Source organism: Condylostylus longicornis, unplaced genomic scaffold (assembly GCF_029603195.1).
Source record: "Condylostylus longicornis isolate FDR11 unplaced genomic scaffold, ASM2960319v2 ptg000401l, whole genome shotgun sequence".
In the NCBI taxonomy this organism is placed as follows: domain Eukaryota; kingdom Metazoa; phylum Arthropoda; class Insecta; order Diptera; family Dolichopodidae; genus Condylostylus; species Condylostylus longicornis.
Window position 1 is genome coordinate 111,611 of NW_026578361.1, and position 21,484 is coordinate 133,094.

The 21,484-nt window shown below is 31.8% G+C and overlaps 1 protein-coding gene across 1 annotated transcript in view; it reads right to left on the reverse strand.

The window, feature by feature from the left end:
• The window catches only part of LOC129617100 (small conductance calcium-activated potassium channel protein-like), a 91,268-nt gene extending 74,437 nt beyond the window's left edge, over positions 1–16,831 (reverse strand). Inside the window, exons 1-2 of the mRNA XM_055532500.1 lie at positions 16,619–16,831; positions 16,471–16,566 (exon numbers count right to left, since the gene is read on the reverse strand). Of these exons, the coding sequence (XP_055388475.1) occupies positions 16,471–16,566; positions 16,619–16,831 (309 nt within the window). The remainder of the gene's footprint in view (positions 1–16,470; positions 16,567–16,618) is intronic.
• Positions 16,832–21,484: the final 4,653 nt, after the last annotated feature.

A 21,484-nucleotide genomic window follows, 5' to 3' on the forward strand; every position in this document is an offset into this window, starting at 1 on the left:
GGTTTAGTCAAAAACAAAATAATAATTTTATTCAAATATATGTACCTATGTATTTATATAAGAATGTTTTAGAATTGAAGATTTTAAAATTTTTCGTTCCACCATATGAACGTATATACATATGAATATATTAGAATCGAAAATTTTGAAATGTGGCTGTTGGAACAATTAGAAATAAAATTATAAATGCAAACATACATAATAATGAATGGATACCTGTTTTTTTAAAACTGTGGGTGAACATATAGGATTGAATTTTCCAAATAAAGAAAAGGTTTAGTCAAAAACAAAATAATAATTTTATTAAAATATATGTATGTATGTATATAGGAATATATGTATATATATATATATGAATGGATTAGAATTGAAGACTTTAAAATTTTTCGTTCCAACATATGAACGTATATACAAATGAGTGTATTAGAATCGAAAATTTTGAAATTTTGCTGTTGGAACAATTAGAAAAAATTATAAATGCAAACATACATAATTATGAATGGATACCTGTTTTTTTAAAACTGTGGGTGAACATATAGGATTGAATTTTCCAAATAAAGAAAAAGTTTAGTGAAAAACAAAATAATGATTTTATTAAAATGTATGTATGTATGTATATAGGAATATATGTATGTATGTATATATGAATGGATTAAAATTGAAGATTTTAAAATTTTTCGTTCCAACATATGAACGTGTGTATGTACATATGAATGTATTAGAATCGAAAATTTTGAAATTTTGCTGTTGGAACAATTAGAAATAAAATTATAAATGCAAACATACATAATTATGAATGCAGTGGCCTCAAACACAAACCGCCTAACTCGAGTTAAGACAAAAATGAGATATGTTTACCAGCGAATTCTCCGTTTTAAGTTTCATATGCTCACAAAATTTGGTGGTTCTACGACTGTTGTAGCCGGAGTTATTGTCGAATTCACACATGACCTAACTCGAAATGGCAACTAAGTGCACTTGCACTAATCGCCTAAATCGAGTTAAGAGCAGAAAACATCTTTTTTATGTTTTTGACAAACCACTTATTTCGAGATAGGCTATTGTTGCAAATCGAAATTAGTGACATTTTTTTTTATTTGTATGAATTTTTACAACCGCTTATCTTGAGTTAAGCTTTTGTTGCAAAATTAATTTTGAATTTTTTTAAATACTAACTCGACATAAGCGATTTGTGTAAAATAATTATTGTTGGTTGTTTAAACTCATCTCGAGTTAGGCGATTATTGCAAATGCAATTATATTCCAAAAGGCTTCTTATGTCGAGTTAGGTTTTTATAACGCGTGCAAATAAGAACAATACATCGAAGTTAAGCGTTTAGTGTTCGAAATAATACATGATAAGTATAGAATATTTTTTAGTTTTTTATAATAAAAAATATTTTATAACGCTTAAAATATTATTTTATGTGATATATAGTGTAGGTACTTTATGTCCATGATTTAAAACTTGTTCACTATAATTAAAATTAAATCTTACATTCAGTGACAAAGAAGATAGTTGTATTTTTTAACCCAAAATATAAAACATGTACACAAGTTACCTGCATTATTAATGCTCTAATTACCCAAATATCCCATGTTTAAGATTGGAATTTTTTTATTTAACAAATAATCTTGTAGGTCATTTCGTGATTTACCTGCGACAAATGTTTTTTTCAATTGACGGAGTTCCCATGTTAAAATGACACGTGGCTAGCTACCTGATGGTAGATTGTTTTGCCTTTGTGGTCCAATTGTATTATTAAACAAAGTGTTGTTTTTTTACACCCTTGTAAAACACATGTTATTAGGAAGATCAAATTTTTGTGTTTAACAAGAGTTTTCATTCTAATTATTGTATTACAAAGCAACACTTTTATTATACACTAGTAAAAGACATTTTGTTATACAAAACATTCAAATTATTATAATTTGGAAGGGTTTTCAATAAATAAGATTGGTACATCTGGGAATAACAATATTTTGTTGTACTTTTTATTACTCATTTCCGTGAGATTAAATTTCTTCAATTTGCAACATTTATTATATTTTTGTTATTTCGAAGGAAGTATTTTTTACAAAGACAGTTATTTATTATTGTTTTTAAATGTGCTTATGTTGGAAATAGTTAAATAATGCAAAAATTATCCAATATAAACTTTATTCACGCTTAATAAATGTACGTTAAAAGTTTTGGAACTTGCTAGGAGAGCTGAAATGATTGTGGTGGATATTAGATGTATCACATTATATTTGAAATTAACATAACGGATTCAAAGTGTTTTTAAGCATAGAAATTAGCGAAACTGGTTCTATAGTAAATAAACAAGTATCAACAGATCTTACTTTGAAAACCGAAGTAAATATAGTTTTGAAAACCGCAATTGACTTTGGTCATGGTGATTGTATTAATGATCCTGATTTTAAAATTTCTAAACAAAAATTCTTCAGGATCCGACGTAAATGACGGGTTCATTGAAATAAAATAAAGTAGAAAAAGATGTTCAAAAAAATACAGATATTCGGTTTCAAAACAAAACAAATTAAAGAAATATTCAAGAGAGAGGGCTTCCAACGATAGGAATTTGGGAAATGAATGTGAAAATTGACAAGGCAAGTAAGTTTCTTTTGTCGTAAAAACTACAGATGTAAGATTTTCAATAGCATTCAAAAGCAAATTTTCGGGTTCTATCGGGCACGAGAACATATCTGTGGATAACTGTATATGTGGTTTCATTAATGGGCATATCTGAAACAAAAACAAAATGTAAGATACAACGTATCAGCAATTTCAGAGTACGTAAATATCACACACAATGGTCTCCTTTACACAATGCCTTGATGAAACTTGTTTCCAAAAAAGGGTTTTAAACAAAAACGAATAGATACTACATATAAATATGTTTATGCTACAACTTTATTTATTTGCTTTGTCAGATCCGTTGCACAATGAAGCCTTTTTGTAATTGAAATACTTTTTGAAACTCTCTTAAGTGGAAAGAGCCACCCCACAGATTTTAAAAAATAGACTTCCAAAAAATATTTCACAAAAACAGTTTATACAAACAACGCTTTCTTATATTTTAAGACAAGGTGTTAACTAGTTAGATTTTCAAGATATACTCCGAATTGAAAAAGAAGAGAAAATTAGTCCCAAAAAAGAAAAACTGAGAGTACTTGATGCAATTTATTGATCCTTTGGTTCAAAACTTTTACAAAACGATTAATACTGGAGACTTAGCAGATACTCCTCCATATTTAGTCGAAGAATCCGAGAGCGAATAAAAGATACTGTCACCTTTCTTAAATTTAATGAAACAATTATTTTTAAGTTTTTAGAAATAATTTTTCCTTGAAATTTATTCATCTCTTACCTCAATTTATGTTTTTTATGACACTGATTTGAAAAAAGAATGAAAAATCAAATAACCTAAAAATAATATATATATTTCTTCCTTTTTTAGTATAACTTAAGTCACCTAAAACCATATCTTCAGTTTTGCAACAACAGCTTAAATCGACTTAAGTTTGACGAAAATGCAAAAGTAATTTTTCACAAATCGCCTAACTCGAGATATGCTTTGCAAAATGCTTTTTATAAATTTTGTATAACCGCTTATCTCTCTTTTTTCACAATTATGAGAATACTATTAGTTGTTTTACTTCAGATTATAAGTTAATCGCTTCCTTTTTTAATTATCTTTCGATCAAAAAAAAAATTGGCTCAAAAAACTTCATAACTTTTTTCAAAATTAAATTTAAAGTTTAAAATGCATTTATCTCGAAATCACTAAAACAGACTTAAGTCGTTTGTGCTTGAAGCCACTGAAATATCTGCAGTACAGTGTGTTTGTGCTAAGAGTCAACTACAATCCAATAGCAATCCAGACGCGACCGACTCACAATCAGCGACTCTCTGGTCTATAACTGATCCCTGAGGGACGGCAGAAATTATATGTACTAACTTGCATGAGGGAATTATTCTTAAAGGCTAGAAGAAGAGAGCTCCTAAATAACACAAGTCAAATGTAATGAAATAAACACATACATTGTATACCCCAGGTGGCAATCCAGTAATGCTGGAAAATCCACACTCTTCGGAGGCTGGTCTTTTGGATTTTAGCGGATACCACTTATTTCATAGTAGATCGACGTTAATGAATCAATTTTGAGGAAGATCTGGGGTCATGTGATCACCCACATTGGTGATTGCCAACAAAAAATACAGAGTTAAGTATCATAACTATGAAAAAAAATTTAATAAGTCTGCAGAAGACAAAAAAATTAAAACCCAAGAAGGTAATATAAGAAGGTATCTTACACAGGAGAATAAATTGTATACTCAGGAATTGAGAATAACCGAGTTGGAGAGTCTTTGTAAGGTGCTACAAAACGAGACCTGCAAATTACAGGCAGGGAATGTAAATTTAAAAAATCAAATAAAATCTGCATCAACAGAAAAGGAAAACAAAGATGCGGAAGTTATTGACACCGAAGAGGAAGAACTGGCTAGAGAAACTGACTGGATCCTAAAACAGAATAATACAAATAAGCGAAAAATGGAAAAAGTTCCTGAAATAAATTCAGAGAAGACATTTAAAAAAAATAATGAAACCAGCCGTAAAATGAAGGCTGAAAATTCAAACAAGCACAAGCCTCCTCCGGTTATATTAAGCAACATTAAAAACTACTCCCGCATAGATAAGATATTAAAAGAAGAAGGAATAAACGTTAGGGACAATATGACGAATAATGACCAACTAAAACTAAATGTGGAAAATTAAAATGAACACAGATTACTAACCAAAGCTATAAATAAGGCTAGACTGAAGTGGCACACGTATAAGAATAAACTGACAAATCCATTTAAAGTTATGACTAGAAATCTCTTATCGGCAAAGGCTTTAAATTTCTAGATGTTGTAAATAAAATCAAAAGGAAAAAAAAATGGAAAATATATTTCAGCAGAACTTCCGCACTTTATTTTGTGTTTGCACCATTCGAAACAGATAACCAAAATCTATAAAATAGAATATTTACAGCACACGAGAGTAAAAGTTCAAGCTCTTAGAAGCAACAAGAAATAGAAATAGTTGAAATTCAGCTTATTTCGATTAAAATTAATTCTACTAAACACGAATTTCTTGTTGGTGCTGTATTCTGTCCACTAAATTGGAGCATTAAGCAAAATACTTTTAAAGATCTCCTGTACAAACATGGACATAGATATCTGATAGGAGGTATATAGGACTATAATGCCAAGCATACAGATTGGGGTTCTAGAATCACCTCAACTAGAGGAAGAGGGCTATTCAAGAACAAGGTTGTTGCTATCACCCCACTGGCTCTCCTACTTATTGTATTGCTGACACTGGCAAGATTCCTGATGTTATTGACTTTTTTTTAACTAAAAAAATATCAGAAAACTTTCTAAGCCTTGTAGATAATTATGATTTTAATTTAGATCACTCTGCTGTCATATTAGAACTAAGTGAAAAAATAACTAAAACATTGTTTAAACTCAGATTGACGAATAACACTACAGATTAGGCGAGTTTTAAATACCAAATAATAAACAATATTGGCGTAAATTTTAATATTCAATCAAGAGAACAATTAGCTCTTGAGTTAGAAGGATTTATTTATATCATACAAAAAGCTGGATAGAACAATACGAAAATGTCAAAGTACAATCCGACAGCAAATAGCTATCCCAAGGAAATAACTGATTTCATAGGTGAAATGAGAAGAGCCAGTCGTAGATGGCAACGTTCGCGTCACCCAGATGATAAAACTGTTTTAAACAGACTTTTCCGGGTGCTTAAGAGAAAAATCCAAGAATTTAAATCGGTAACATACGAAAGTTATAAAAATAACTTATCAGCTACGAAGGAAACAACTTCCTTAAGTCGGCAAAGAGCAAAAATAGATCGATTAAACATGCTCGGCCACCGATAAAAGCAAATAGCAAATGAAGCGGGCCGCAAAGCTCCACTTACTCAATTGGAAATTTCGGAAGAGATAAGATCCCTGAAGTTGAAAAAATCGTCAGGTTTTGATCTTATTACTGCGGAAGTACTGAGAGAGCTACCAGACGAGGTATTGGAACATTTGACAAAAATTATGAATGTATTTAATTATGATTTTGGGTATGATCCTTGTGTTTGGAAAGTGGCGGAGGTAATTATGTTGCCCAAATTCGGGAAATCCTTGAGGAAAACAAAGTCTTACAGGCCCATTTCATTGTTACCAGTGATGTCTAAACTTTTTGAGAAGCTCTCCTATTAAGAAGATCGAAGCTAATAATAGAAAAAAGGGGCATGATACCAAACCATCAATTTGGTTTTAGAAGAAACCATTCTACAATAGACCAGGTCCATAGGACAACGAATATTATAGAAAAAAGCTTAGAAAATAAAGAAATCTGCTCCTCCATATTTCTAGACGTAGCACATGCATTCGACAAGGTATGGTACAAAAGCCTTATATTAAATGATACCAGCACCATTTGTAGCAATTTTGGAATTTCACTTAGCTGATAGATTATTTAGAATTAAACAAGACTCTGAATACTCCACGCTAAAAGAAGTGAGAGCAGGTATGCCTCAAGGTGGTATATTGGACCAACGTTGTACTTGCCTTGCACGAGTGATCTACCACAAATAGAAAATGCCACGGCAGCCACTTTTGCTGACGGTACTGCAATATTGGCGGTAGGATCGAATATTGGAGATTCGAAAAAAAAATAATTACAGGAGGCAAGCAACAAAATAAACCAGTTGACTAGGGATTGGAAAATGAATTGAATGAAGCAAAATCGGTTCACATAAGCTCCATCAATTGAAAAATAGCGAATCCACCACAAATTAAGTTAAATTAAACGAACGTAACAATTCAGCTCAGTATAATACGCCGTAATGCCTTTAGATGTCTAGCTAAGGTGGAAAGAGCATATAAAGAAGAAAGACATAGAATTAGAAAATAAATATAGAGAAAATTATTGGCTCCTAGCTCGTAAGTCCAATTTGGCGATTAATAAAATAAATTAAAATCATTAAACCAATATGGCTGTATGGCATTCAACTGTGGGGTTGAGCCAAGAAGACTTAATGCGAGCCTTCAAGCCTTCCAAAATTCAAGCCTATACGTAACGGTGACTTCACAGGGACTTTGGAATTCCTTTGTTTGAAGATGAAATTAGGAGTTGTGCTACAAAGCATACGGTTCGTCTAGAACAGCATGTAAATGCGGAAGCAGCTCGGCTGCTAGACTTTAACTTGGCTTAAACGAACAAGACTTTTCGATTTAACACAAAATACCAATTTCCTCATAGAAGGTATTTAATTCTTGGACGGAAAAACCAAGTTAGCGCAGAAGTAATGGTTGGTCTGCTGGACCAGTTTTATCCGTTCAGAGTTTAGGTGATTTTTTAGGGTAGGAGTCACGCTCCCCCACTGTTGGAGGAAAAAGGCAGGTAGCGCCGTCCTTCTTCTTCTTTCGAGATTTTTTCACGTAGTAGAAAAAAAATTTTAAATATTTTAAAAAATAAAATAAAATTATCAATAAAAAAAAATTCATCTGAAAAATAGCATTTTTCAGCGTTCGTATGTAGCATTGATCGCTTAAAGTGTTTATTGCCCAAGTAAATATTGTAATTTACGATTTTGTGTGACATAGCTCATAGTGGATTCTAAAATAAATTACTCAAAAGATATTAGATCTCAAAGGAACTAATTATTTGTTTAATTATTTAATTTTTTGAAATTATTTTTAGGTACTTTTCTTATTTTAAATTTTATCTTATTATTTATTAAGAAAAAGTGTATCTATATGTATACTACTTGTGTGCTTTTGAAGAAAAGAAGTAAGCTTAAAATATCTCACTCACAGAATGGAACACAATTTCAAAACTAGGGCCATAGTACTTGCAAGGCTTGCAAGTAATAATGAAATTGTTATGTAATAATGTAAATTTTTTTGAGTAGTTATTTTATTAAAATTACTTTCTTTTTCTGATTTCATAATTAAACTTAATATTTTTTACTACAGATTTCATTTAAATTTATTTGCATTTAAAAAATAAAATTTCAAAAAGAAAAAAAAACTGTAATTTTATGGAAGGAAAAGGGGAAGGAAAAATTAAACTTCTTAGTAGATTAGATTTGCGAATTAGAACCAATAAGCTTCTTGTTTTTGGTAGGTACAATGAATAGTTTTGAGCCTACCAAAAAGTGCTCTGGTGTGAATGCTTCTATATCATCTACACCTCTTGTAAATGGTGTAAGTGAGTTTAAAATAATATCGACTTTTTAGAAGGGGTTCTAGTTCTTCAGTTGTGAATATAGCATTGCCAATTGTTTTTCAGAGATGACATTTTACCGATTTTACTCCAGCTTCCCATAGCCCACCAAAATGGGGATTGCCTGGAGGAATAAAATGCCATTGAATTTACTGCGATGATATTAAATGCCATAATTTCTCGTTGGTTTTTGACTGGCTGTACGCTTCTACACAGTTGATACCATTTTTTAACGCTATAGGTACGAAGCAAACAATTATTATCTTGGCGTTACGCAACGTGCTTGAATTGTATTGGAAGTAAATATTTCCTGTTGGCTTTTAACTCTAACAGTATTAGTTAAAGTGCCTTGTCTATCACATTTACTACATCATTTTGTAGCCATTCTGGTCTTGATCATCACAGAAATGAAGGTTTAACTTGAGCCCGGAAAGGGAGTCGGCCCATGCTTGAAGCACCATATCTGATATTTCTGATTTATCTGCTACTTTATTAAAGAGTTTCATTACGAATTCCGATTCTTTTATTTCTCGTAGCGGAATTGAAAGCTCTTGTTGAGATGATTTATAACTGTCTTGGTGCAGTCGTGAGTGTACTTCAGCAAGGTTCCCTAACATTTCATCATTGCAACATTTAGTCATTTTAGCATGAAATAATAGAAAAATAAAATAGTTAGGTTCATAAGATTTGGCAGTCATGTGTAAAATTATAGGTTACACATATGTTCAAGTTTTAATGGAATGACTTGACAGTTTCGAGTTACCGCCATATAATCATGAAAGCTCAGAGTATAATTCAGTTGGTTTAGATCCGAAAAAATGTTTCACTTGCATTTCTTAGCCTTATTTTTTTAATATCCTAACAGAATTTATTGCAGTAAACTAAAAAGACGTTATTCATTTAACAAATTTAATTTCCAACCTTAATTACTTACAAAACAAATTTAAATTCGAAACAAAGGTTACTAGTTAAATAATCTGACTGATAAGATCAAGTGCTACTGCAAATCAACTAATTTTCCCAAGTACTTGATTTTATCTTCTTAATTGCAATACCCCTCTAAAGAATTCCCTATACTTCTTCTTTTTTGGTTTTTATTGCTATCTTCAGCATCTGTCAATATTTTGCAAAGAATGGCAATATCCTTCTTTAATACCTCAAATAGATCCCACACACCTGGCCTTCAGAGCATTGTGAAATTCCTCACAACAGTTTCATAGTAATTGCAGATCGTAATTGGGAAGAGGGGATCACTTCCCACTGGGCCTCTTATATAGGTTGACTTAAAATATCCTATCAATTGAATCCAATTATCTTCAAAGCCTCCAACTAGTTCGTCATAGAGAGTTGCCACTTCATCCAATGGAACAAAAGCCAGAGAAATCAGTGACTTCATCTTCAATCTTATTTGTATCTGCTCTTGGTCATCATACACAGCTTTCATTCCAACATTCCTAATTATTCTCAGAGGTCTCTGGCTTATGTGCAAGTAGCAGCCTTTGAATTGTGGATTAAGAAATACAACTTGAGCGGCAGTCATGCAAGCTTTTTGTGTGGAGGAGAAATATTTGAACTTTTACATGACCTATAAATTGCAATTTGTTTCAAAAAATCATATACTCATCATGCAGGCGTGGCGGTAATAGTTCATCCCAATCAATATTTTTGTTCCATATGTCTTGTAGCATCATTTTGGCGGTTAATACAACTGGTGCTATCACCCAAATGGGTCGAAAATTCTGGAAATTTCGGAGTGCTCTCTCAACCCTTTTTGTGATATTTTGTGGTTTGTTCGGAAGTTCGGTTATTATTCTAAATTCGACTTCTTTTGGGTACTATTGTATTCCTAATATTTTATTGTAGTTGACAATAAAATTTGTTAAAATGAACTCAGTTTCTTTATTTTCCATTTCAACGGATTTTTAGGGCACTGTATTGTTTAGGACTAGTGGGTTGTTACTTTCTTGTTTGTAAAGTTTAAATCCAGCACTTTTTAGATGGCTTACAAGTTGGAATTTGTGTTTTATGGATTGTTCAATTTTTAGCGTCCCTTATATTACAACATCTTCATACATATCGAGTCGTAAAATTTTCGCTTCCACTGTAAATGTATTTTGTTTATCTGCACCTTGTTTTGGTAAAGTTTTTTTATTGCTAAATACGGATCTGAAGCTGTTCCATCGTGTTTAGTGTACTCTCTACAAACTCTTGAATCGGATCATTTGGTGAACATTTTTTCAATCTCTGGCGTATAAACATACATGCATTTTCTCCATTGGGTTATAACATAAGTTAAATCTTGTTGAAGCTTAGGCCCTGTCTGCATGATGTCGTTGATACTTATGTTGTTTGGCGACTTTATGGATCCATCAAGCACAACTCGGAGTTTCGTGATTGCACTTTCTTACGTACGATTCAATTTGGTTCACAATTTCACATTTTTTCAAATGGCCTACGTTTGCAGCTTTCGGCAAGTTTTCGATTTCTTGCGAAATGTTTTTCTATATCTAACAGGCGCACGATTGTTTTTAACTATCTTTATTTAGCAATGTGGCTTTATAGTCTTTTCTTTGTAGAATTTATTTCTTAATTTTTTTTCGTTATTACGCGGAGTAGTTGCTTCAAAAAAATCCTTTACATTCTTCATCTTCTTTCACAATTTTATTTTTAGAAATTTTTTCGGCGGCTCAAAATTGTTTGGCTTGTGCATTAATATAATCCATTGTAACATGGCATACCAAGCTGTTTTTAGTCCATCCAAAGACTCTTTTCCAAACTATTGTATTGTAAGATTGTCCTTTTATTATTCCATTAAGCAATATTTCACCAATAGTATCTGACCCTAATATAAGATAAATTTTTGCTGGTTTTTCACAGTCAGGGTCGGCTATCTGTATGTTCTAATGGTGCTCCTATTATGTACTCGTTCTTGTGGATTTTGCTGTAGATAATGAACTTTATATTTGTTACGCTGTGATGCATTTAGTTGCTTCACTTTTGTTGTCGGGGGTTCTAAGTTTTCTTTATTCCTGAATCCTTGTTTCCATTAATTGTAACATAACTGTCGATTCCGTATTTTGCTGGGGTGATGCCTGCTCTTCGTAAAGCCCTGAAGTTTCCTTATCAACTTCATGTAAGATTAAAAAAATAATTACAGGAATCAGTTTACGTGTCTAGTTTCACATGTTTTATAACACACTCTATTTTAACGCTCTTTGTAGTATCCGGTTGATGTTTCATTATTTAAATGAGGTTGAGTTAGCATCTTGTTCATATACGTTGAAAACAGTATTCTTCTGTCGTTTTATTTGGCTGTTATTAATTCCCAGGCACTAACGTAATTTTTGATTAGAAATTAGCAAATGTTTTATTAAGTTTATTAACTCTGGCGGCAGTAGACTTTTGAGAAAATGGAATTTTTGAACACTATCCGTTTGGCTATTTGAATGCATAAGCGAATTGAACAGGTTAGTAAAGCTGGTCCATAAGTCATACTGGCCGTTAAACGTTGGTATTTTAATTTGCAGTATTTTTAGCTCGTGTTATTGTTCTCTTGCACACTTACCAGATTGAAATTGTTTGTAACGATTCCCTGATGTTTTCTTTCACTTTTTCGAAATGCTAAGTTTTTAGGTATTCTGATTCTTGTTCATTTGCGGCATGAGAAATTATGTCATCCTTTGATCTAATGATATCTTTCCAACATACTGCCAACGTTTCAAAGTACTGCACGCACGCTGTAGCAGAATCGTTTTGTTACATGAATTTTTACAGCTCGGTAAAACAATTTTATTTTATTATATTAGCTTTTTGTAACGCTGTTGTGTCTCTATGTCTATCAAGTCACCGGAGTTCAACCAACTTCTTCATTATTCAATTTTAGAGACTTTGGGTTGGCTTACGTTTTGTTCTGGTACCATGCTTCTAGGTCGGCCTTATAGGTTCCCTTGAGCTGTTCCCTTTGTTACGGTATTCAGTTTTAAAATATGCGTGATTTGTGTTCGCACTCCAAAATTCCCTCGCTATTAAGTAGTGTACATTAATCTGTTTGCACAGTGTGTTGAGTTTATCTAGCCTAGCGGTTTGATATTCTGCCGTTTTCATTGAAGCTGGATCTTTCCTGAAGTTAATCAGAACTTCACGATGTCCTCTCCTAAATATTTCTGCTTGGCAGCAGTTTTATCCAGATTTAAATTTTGCGACATTTTTTTTGCGTATTTTCTACTGAGCAGCCCCAATGCTATATAGTTTTAGCTAAAAACTTCTTGTTGCTTGGTTTGAAGTTAATTTATTAAAAATCTGACCAATCTATACATAAATCATACTACTTAATATCAAACATTTCCCACAGAAAAAGACTAGTAAACAACATTATGCGTTTATAAAATTCATAATTTACTCATTATAACTTACGTATCATGTTGGTTTTAAATTTATTTAAGGTGCAAGCAAAACATCTGATGTGGCCAGCACATAACCCACCGCAATGTATATTGTCTAGTTAAGTGAAAGTGTTAGAGAATATTATAAATATTCTGTTAAATATTTCTTTTCAATTTGTAGGGCGTTTGTAAGCTAATAGTTAACATACCTAGAAAAATGGAAATTTGGCTTTCAGTTGAGTTTCTCATTGTGCTACCCGAATTCCCTTAAATGCTCGCCAGTTAGTTTCGGTAACAACCAGAACTCAAATATCTAATTTCAAGAAATTCCATCAATTTGTTCCGTAGGTTTGGGAAAAAATGTAAAATCGGCCCGCAGATCAGTTCTCGAGCCCTGGTTTTTCCAAAAAATTTATATGTTCATTGTTTTGAAACGAGGAATTTAAATATGAAGTTTCAATGAAATCGGTTGATTATTTCTCTTTATATACACAAAAATGTATATTTGGCCCGTAGTAAACGTCGAGTTGCTGACACCTGATTCCTTGCAAAAGTTAGGACGTTTCGCGGACGGTCGAGTGGAGTTTATATACGAAATTTGAAGTGAATCGGTTGAATATTTTTTTTCGAAATCGTCAAAAGGCCCGCTAAAAAGATATATTCCAAAAGTTGATCAATCTGTGCCATGGTCAAAATAAACTTATACATAAGATTTCATCAAAATCGGTTCAGCTGAACTTGAGATACACGCATGCCCACAAAGACCGACAGACTGACAGACCGACCGGTTGCTAAAAATAGTTTATTTACACTTCCCTACCATGCAGAAGTGCGTTGCCACCGAAAACTCGAAATGCAAAATTTGTTGCCATCACATAACCTAGCTATTGTATATACAATACGGTCGGTAATTTTAATCAGTATAAGCAATTTTCTACCTGGCGAAAATATCGATTTTGGATAAAATAGTGTGAAATTTGGAAAAAATCTTTTACGAATACATTCTGTTTAATTTATATAATTTTTAATTAAAAAGTTTTAAAAAACAGTTATTGTTGAAGAAAAAAGGTCTTTCGAAAAATAAAACTTTCTGACATTTTGAAAGTACGCTTATGATTTAAAAATTTATGATTAAAACATACGCTTTATATTTTAAAAATTTCTTAAATCTCCAAAGTTTAGTTTAAAAAAACTTTCAAACATTGAGAAAATCCGGACGTCATCATTTTCTCTCATATTTTCTCAAAAAGTATTAGACCAAACTTTTGCATACTAAAACTTTATAAATTTTTTTCAAGTTATTCTTGCAAAACGTATTGCACAGGTGATACAGGGAAACGAAATGGCATGCAGAGTTCCAAGAACTTTTTATTTTTGTTTTAAAATTTAACTTCATGTTCCTTTCAAATTATTGCTCATTGATTGACTTTATTTTGAATGTTGAAGAATTTTAAAAAATCAGTCAGCTTCCTTGTAAATTTGTAAAATTTGAATTTTTGACACCTTATATTTCCGAAACCGTAAGTTTTTTCAAATTTCTATAAACACAAAAAGCTAACGGTAAATTCCATGACATTAAAAAATATAATTATTTTTCTTAACTCACACAATTAACCATTAAAATCGAGCATTATGTTAACCCCACTTTATATTAATTTTTGCTTTATTTCAAAGACAGCATAAATCGTTCATCCTAAATATATGCAATCCTAGAAATAGTTTTGTAAATTAATGACATAATTTTAATAGTGTGATAGGTATATACATAGACTGTATTTAAAAGCAGAATTTTCACTTGTTGAAGGGAAAAGTGCTACAATACAAACCATTGGTTTGACCCAACTTTATTATTAATATAATAGCTTTTAACGTAATTCATCACTACCTTAATTTTAAATTTTGTATTTTTATAATAATTTATTTCAGCATTTTATGCAATTTAATTTTTCCGGAACAATCCAACTTTATATCAAAAATTAAAATTACTAAAATTATAATTATTGCCCTTATACATTGCTTCGATACTGCAGATATTTTTGTTATTGTTAAAAATATATAACAAGATAAGTTCTTTTGTTATATTTCTAGAACAACAAAATTTCTTTTCACGGTAAGGTCATACTTTTGAAGAGACCTTCTATATTTAAACCTTGCCGTTCGTTTATAAAATATTTATACACAATAATTTAAACATTACCAAACTAATGTATGTTTTTATTTGCTATCGCTCATATTGTACTTAAAATAATAATATAAAACAAAGAAAAATCCTTAACAAATAAAATTAATAAATTTTTTCTAAATACGCTTGTATTAACTACACTTGAATATTTTTTTCCTGCGGTCAAAATTTTTAAACTACAATAACTCAGTCCTTAGATGACTTAGTGAGTTGCTAGAAGACTCGTCGGAGAGTTATTCATTGCAGCTTAGATCTGTTTTTCCTTTACCTCACCTCCTACCCTGCAGGCGTCTATATCACCAAAAGGAACAAGGGCTGTGTACAAGCTTATCGAAATCTTAGAACTTTAATAAGACTTGTGCAAAAGAAGGCCTTTTGAAATAGGATAAAGCTTGGATTTTCATTCAAATAAATTTAAGCAGTTGGGCATGGTGGTCTCTACTTTCCATTCTTTAAAAATTTACTTCTTAACAATTACAGCTGGGTTCGTGAAGTTAGGTGTTCGGCTTGGTGATGGTCTCTGCTTTCCATTCTTAAAAAATTTACTTTTTAACAATATTACGGTGGAGTTAGGGAGTGCCATTTCAGGAAAAAATCGATTATCTTCAACTACAAAACTTGATAGCAACCTTCTCAGAGCAGTATATAGGAGCTAAGAGCTAAATCTCTATGTACTTCTCTCTTAATAGAAACTTATTTTTTTAATGCCATTTAAAAAAAAAATTTCTGATAGTTATTACATTTTTGTTTATGAATAAAATCTTTAATTGTTACGTTTTTAATGTTATAAAAAAAAAATTCATCTGGTCAGCACATAACCAACCGCAATGTATATTGTCTAGTTTAGTGTAGGTGTTGCAAAAGATTATGCAAATGAATTTCGAACTTCTTTATAATTTTTACAAGCTTTTAGTTAACATACCTAAAAAAGTGTAAATGCGGCTCTTAAAAACATTTCACTTTGTGCCATCCGAAGTCTGTGAAAACTTCACCAGTTAGTTCCGGTAAGAAGCGGAACTCAAATATCAAATTTCAAGAATTTTCATCAATCGGTTCCGTAGATATGGTGCTTTTGATGGTTCCGTAGATGATATTGATGAAATCTATTAACAAGAAAAGCGTGTATAGAACATTTTTGAAAAAAGCGAATTGCAAAAAAAACAAGATTAATTCTTAATTAAACATTTGAATTGAAATTTTGCATTACCGCACACTATTTTGATTTTTTTAAGCGATGCTAGTTCCTAGAAAGTATCCTAAGAAGGTAACCAAAAATTTGAAATATCTGAAAACTTGTAGCCGTCTCAATGTGTATTTTAAAAAAATTTCTTTATTTCACCTTGTCTTGAATCAAATTATTTCATATATTTTTAAAGGCAACAAAGTTTTTCTAAGTATCTGGCCTTTACAAAAAGATCAAAACATTTTTTTATGAGAAGCATTATTATTTCCCAGACACAGTATTTTAAACAAACTTGGAATTAAAAGAAATTAATATTTAATTTTTTATCTCTTTGACTTACAGTTTGAGAAATATAAGAGCTAAGTAAGCATTGTTAAAATGTGAGCAAAAATGTTGACTTCTATCAATTTTTAATTTTACTGACCTGTACTTCAAGGCCATGGTATGCTATAATTAGACCAATCAAGATGATTGTTGAAACTGATATGAGAGTTTTTAAAGCCGTAGAATAAAAAGACGCCTGGAAACAAAACTTTTTTAATATCTCTGTTTTAATATAATATTTCACTTACTTTTGTATATACACCTGCGCTGCTCAATTCATTTTCAATTACCATTATAATTATTCCGAACATTCCCATCACTAAGGCATAGTCGCTTATACGTTTGCGCTTTTCAAATAAGGCTTTTCTTCTACCTAATCTGTAACCTACATTCGGTTTATGTTTAGTTGGACCACATGTCGCATTAGCAGGAACTTTGGTACTTCTATTTCGATCATCCATTAACCTGAAATTTATTATTATTTCAACAAAAAATGTATAGGATTTAATTTGAAATAAACTTCTTTCGAATAAACGTGAATTTATTTTATTTTCAAGTTTAGTTCCTAACAAAATGTGCAAGATGCATGAGTTATGCATACATAAACTTTCATGTACAATTATGCGAATTCTTTAACATTTCAAATGTATCAAAAATCAAAACTTCTTGAAATTCGACCGAAAATCTATTAAACTGCTTACATTTTTACCATAAGTATACGATTATAAGTATACTGTTAGTAAAGACTTGAGACGAACGAGTGCGTCAGATATGTCTTTTATAAATCCATCTGTCTACATATTCACATTATAATTTCGGGAGCCCATTAATTGAACTGGTTTTTATAAAAATAGATCCTGAAGATTGAAAATATGTGGTTGTTTCCTATCTATCATGAGGTGGATATATATCAAGTGGTGGTACCTCTCCTGGACGCTGGCTTGTGGCAGAAGGATGATACTTGAAACAACAAGAAGGAAAAGTTTACAGAAATTTGCATGCATCTGCTTTATTGAAGCTATGAGGACATGTCAAACAGCGGCAATGAAGGTGTGTGTGCGAATAACCTCAATGAATCTAGAGTTCGAGATGGCGGCACAAGCAGCCATTTTTAGGTTGAAAAGGATGTGGTGGGAATGATCGGAACGGAGAATAAGGATTGTCTCGCCGGTGAGGTTTCGCCCCTTTCGCTGCCTAGGAGTAATATAGTTAGAAGAGGTAGCTTCGAGAAGAATTTCACCTCATTGCTGAGTGACTAGTTTTTAAATTATCCGCTAGTATCGCACAATATAGTATACCACATGCTTCATGTGGTCCACGAATGGGGCAAAGACCTTTAAAGGAACGACTGCTGGGATATTGATGCAAGAAACAAATTTTTCAATTTTATGAGGATGTACCTTAGCGTTTTTGAGGCGGACGTTCACGCTGTTGACATCTGCTTGTCACGAAGGAGGATATCACATAGAGAAAATCTTGATCATGTTGGACGGTCAGAGCATTGAATTAATTTCCAGTATCCTGCGGGATAATGTATTTGGTGAATAAATCAATATTTTATTGCGGGATAATGTATTTGGTATAATGAATTTGGTGAATAAAATCGACTCGCACTCTTTTGGGCATCTGGACATTTGAGGGTGAAAGAAAATGAAGACACCAACGCAAGGGGGTTGTGGAAAATTGAAAAAAGAAATGGAGAGACGGTTTTTCAAGCTTTGGATATGTCTTCCGGGGCTTCGTTAAGCCAGTGAGCTTATAAGGAACGTATTCTCTTCAGAGACTCTTTACTAAAATCATAGGATTTCAATTTTACTAAAATCATAGATAATTTTTCGCTATTTTCTTATTGGAATTCTTCGGATTTCCAGCTAGATATTATACGTTAAGGTCAGGTTTGAATTATAATTATGAGAAGAATAATTTTCCTATTTCTATTTACTCTTTTGGTGCAATATGAAATTCTCTCATTGCTTCCGGTGGTTTTCCATTTTATTTCGGGAGTAACTTAAATATTGTGTTGGTTGAGTTTCTAATTTGTACTGTCAAAATTAGAGGATGCTCTAAAACTTTTGTGTGATATTTTTTGGGTAGAATATATCATCATTTTCTATACATATATAAATTAGATAGAATTTCTATCCGTGAATTTTTAACGGATTTTTCAACTTACAAAACTTTAAAGTTTCGTGACATTTCAAGATTTATTTAAGGTGTCAAGAGCGAGACATTTCGAATTATTTAATTCTCTGATGTCTATACCAAAGCGAGGAATACGACTAGAAGCGAGAGAAAACGCGCCATTACAGGAGGAAGTTTGATGGTGACACCAGTCGTAATTAGACGTGTATTAGTTAATTTTACATAATAACATAATTCATAGAAATTTTGTTCTTACACTTACGATATAAGCATTCAATAATTAACTTCTCCGCCTCATCTAGAACAATTTTGTTATTATTTATTATATTATATTCTTAATGTATAAAATTTTAATATTAATAAACGTAGCATAATTTTAATATACTGTTCTACGTAGCTAAGAACCGGTTTATAATCGACTACCTACCTAATTTGTGAACATGTGCTGTTACATTCTATGTGTATAAATTGCATTGCCGTATTAAAACACATTGACTTATAAGAAGACATAATTCACATAACTCATAGTATTATGATACAGATTATTATCATTTTGGGAGCTTTTTTTAATACTCGTAATAATAAAGAATAATAAATAAAAAGGCATAGATTGGCTATTAAAATTGCAGCATATCCTTACCTTGGATTTAACTATTCGTCACCCCAGCACTGTTGTGTCGGTCCTCCAAAATATTGAATTTTGGGAAATCAAGTCTGAAGTTTGGACGAGAATTTCTCGAAAATAAGCCGATAAACTAGGGATTTTTATTAATGAAAACTATAATATGTATCTTTAAGCATTATTTATTGAAACAAATAGACATTTTGTAGTGAAAAAAATTTGAGTTTTAGATATTTTTTTTCAAAATCATTTTATCGTATATGCCATTTTCGAAAAAAAATTTTTAATTTAAAACACATACGACAAAATGTTAGCAGATACGACAAAATTATTCTAAATTAATTTGAAACGCGATTTTATTTTGCATGCAACAAAACAAGCAATGAAATTTAATCCTAGCAAAATAAATGAAAAAGAGAGAGTTCTGAAATAAAATATTTTTACATAAAAAGTGATACATACAAAATAATGTTTCTTAGAAAAATGTAAATTTGGCTCTTAGTAGAGTTTCGCTTTGTGCTACCCGAATTCCCTGAAATGCTCGCCAGTTAGTTTCGGTAACAACCAGAACTTAAATATCAAATTTCAAGAAATTCCATCAATTTGTTCTGTGGATATGGTGAAAAATGTAAAATCGGCCCGCAAATCAGTTCTCGAGCCCTGATCTTTCCAAAAAAGTTATATGTTCATTGCTTTAATATGAGGAATTCATATATTAAATTTCAACGAAATGGGTTGATTATTTCTCTTTATATACACAAAAGTGTATGTTTGGCCCGTAGTAAACGTCTAGTTGCCGATGCCTGATCTTTCCAAAAAATTTACATGTTCATTGCTTTAATACGGGGAATTCATATATTAAATTTCAATGAAATCGGTTGATTATTCCTCTTTATATACGCAAAAATGTATATTTGGCACGTAGTAAACGCTCAGTTGTTGATGCCTGATTTGTTCCAAAAGTTAGGAATTTTTGCGTATGATCGAGCAAAGCTTATATATGAAATTTCAAGTAAATCGGTTGAATACTTTCTTCGAAATGGTGAAAAATGTAAAATCGGCCCGCAAATCAGTTTTCGAGCCCTGATATTTTCAAAAAATTTATATGTTCATTGTTTTAATACGAGGAATTCATATATTGAATTTTAATGAAATCGGTTGATTATTTCTCTTTATTTACACAAAAATGTATATTTGGCCCGTAGTAAACGTCTAGTTGCTGACGCCTGATTTCCTCCAAAACATAAGAATTTTTGCGGACGGTTGAGCTGAGCTTATATATATAATTTCAAGTAAATCGGTTGAATATTTTCTTCAAAATGTTCAAAAATGTAAAACAGGGCCGCTAAAAAGTGGAGTTCCCGAGGCCTGATATATACCAAAAGTTGATCGACCCGTGCCATGGTGGAAACAAACTTACATATAAAATTTCAAAAAAATCGGTTCAGCCGAACTTGAGATACACGCGTGCACATACAGACCGACAGACCGACAGACGGACAGAACGGCAGACCGACAGACCGACAGACCTACAGGTTGCTAAAAATAGTTTATTTACGCTTCCCTACTATGGAGAAGTACGTTCCCACCGAAAACTCGATATGCAAAATTTGTTGCCATCACATAACCTACCTATTATGTCCGTCTGTCGGTCTGTCGGTCTGTCGGTCTGTCGGTCTGTGTATGCACGCGTGTATCTCAAGTTCGGCTGAACCGATTTTTTGAAATTTTATATGTAAGTTTGTTTCCACCATGGCACGGGTCGATCAACTTTTGGTATATATCAGGCCTCGGGAACTGCACTTTTTAGCGGCCCTGTTTTACATTTTTGAACATTTTGAAGAAAGTATTCAACCGATTTACTTGAAATTATATATATAAGCTCAGCTCAACCGTCCGCAAAAATTCTTATGTTTTATAGGAAATCAGGCGTCAGCAACTAGACGTTTACTACGGGCCAAATATACATTTTTGTGTAAATAAAGAGAAATAATCAACCGATTTCATTGAAATTCAATATATGAATTCCTCGTATTAAAACAATGAACATAGAAATTTTTTGGAAATATCAGGGCTCGAAAACTGATTTGCGGGCCGATTTTACATTTTTCACCATTTTGAAGAAAGTATTCAACCGATTTACTTCAAATTTCATATATAAGCTTTTCTCAACCGTCCGCGAAACCTCCTAACTTTTAGAAGAAATCAGACGTCAGCAACTGGTCGTTTACTACGGGCCAAATATACATTTTTGCGTATATAAAGAGAAATAATCAACCGATTTCATTGAAATTTAATATTGAGGTTCTTCGTATTAAAACAATGAACATATAAATTTTTTGGAAAGATC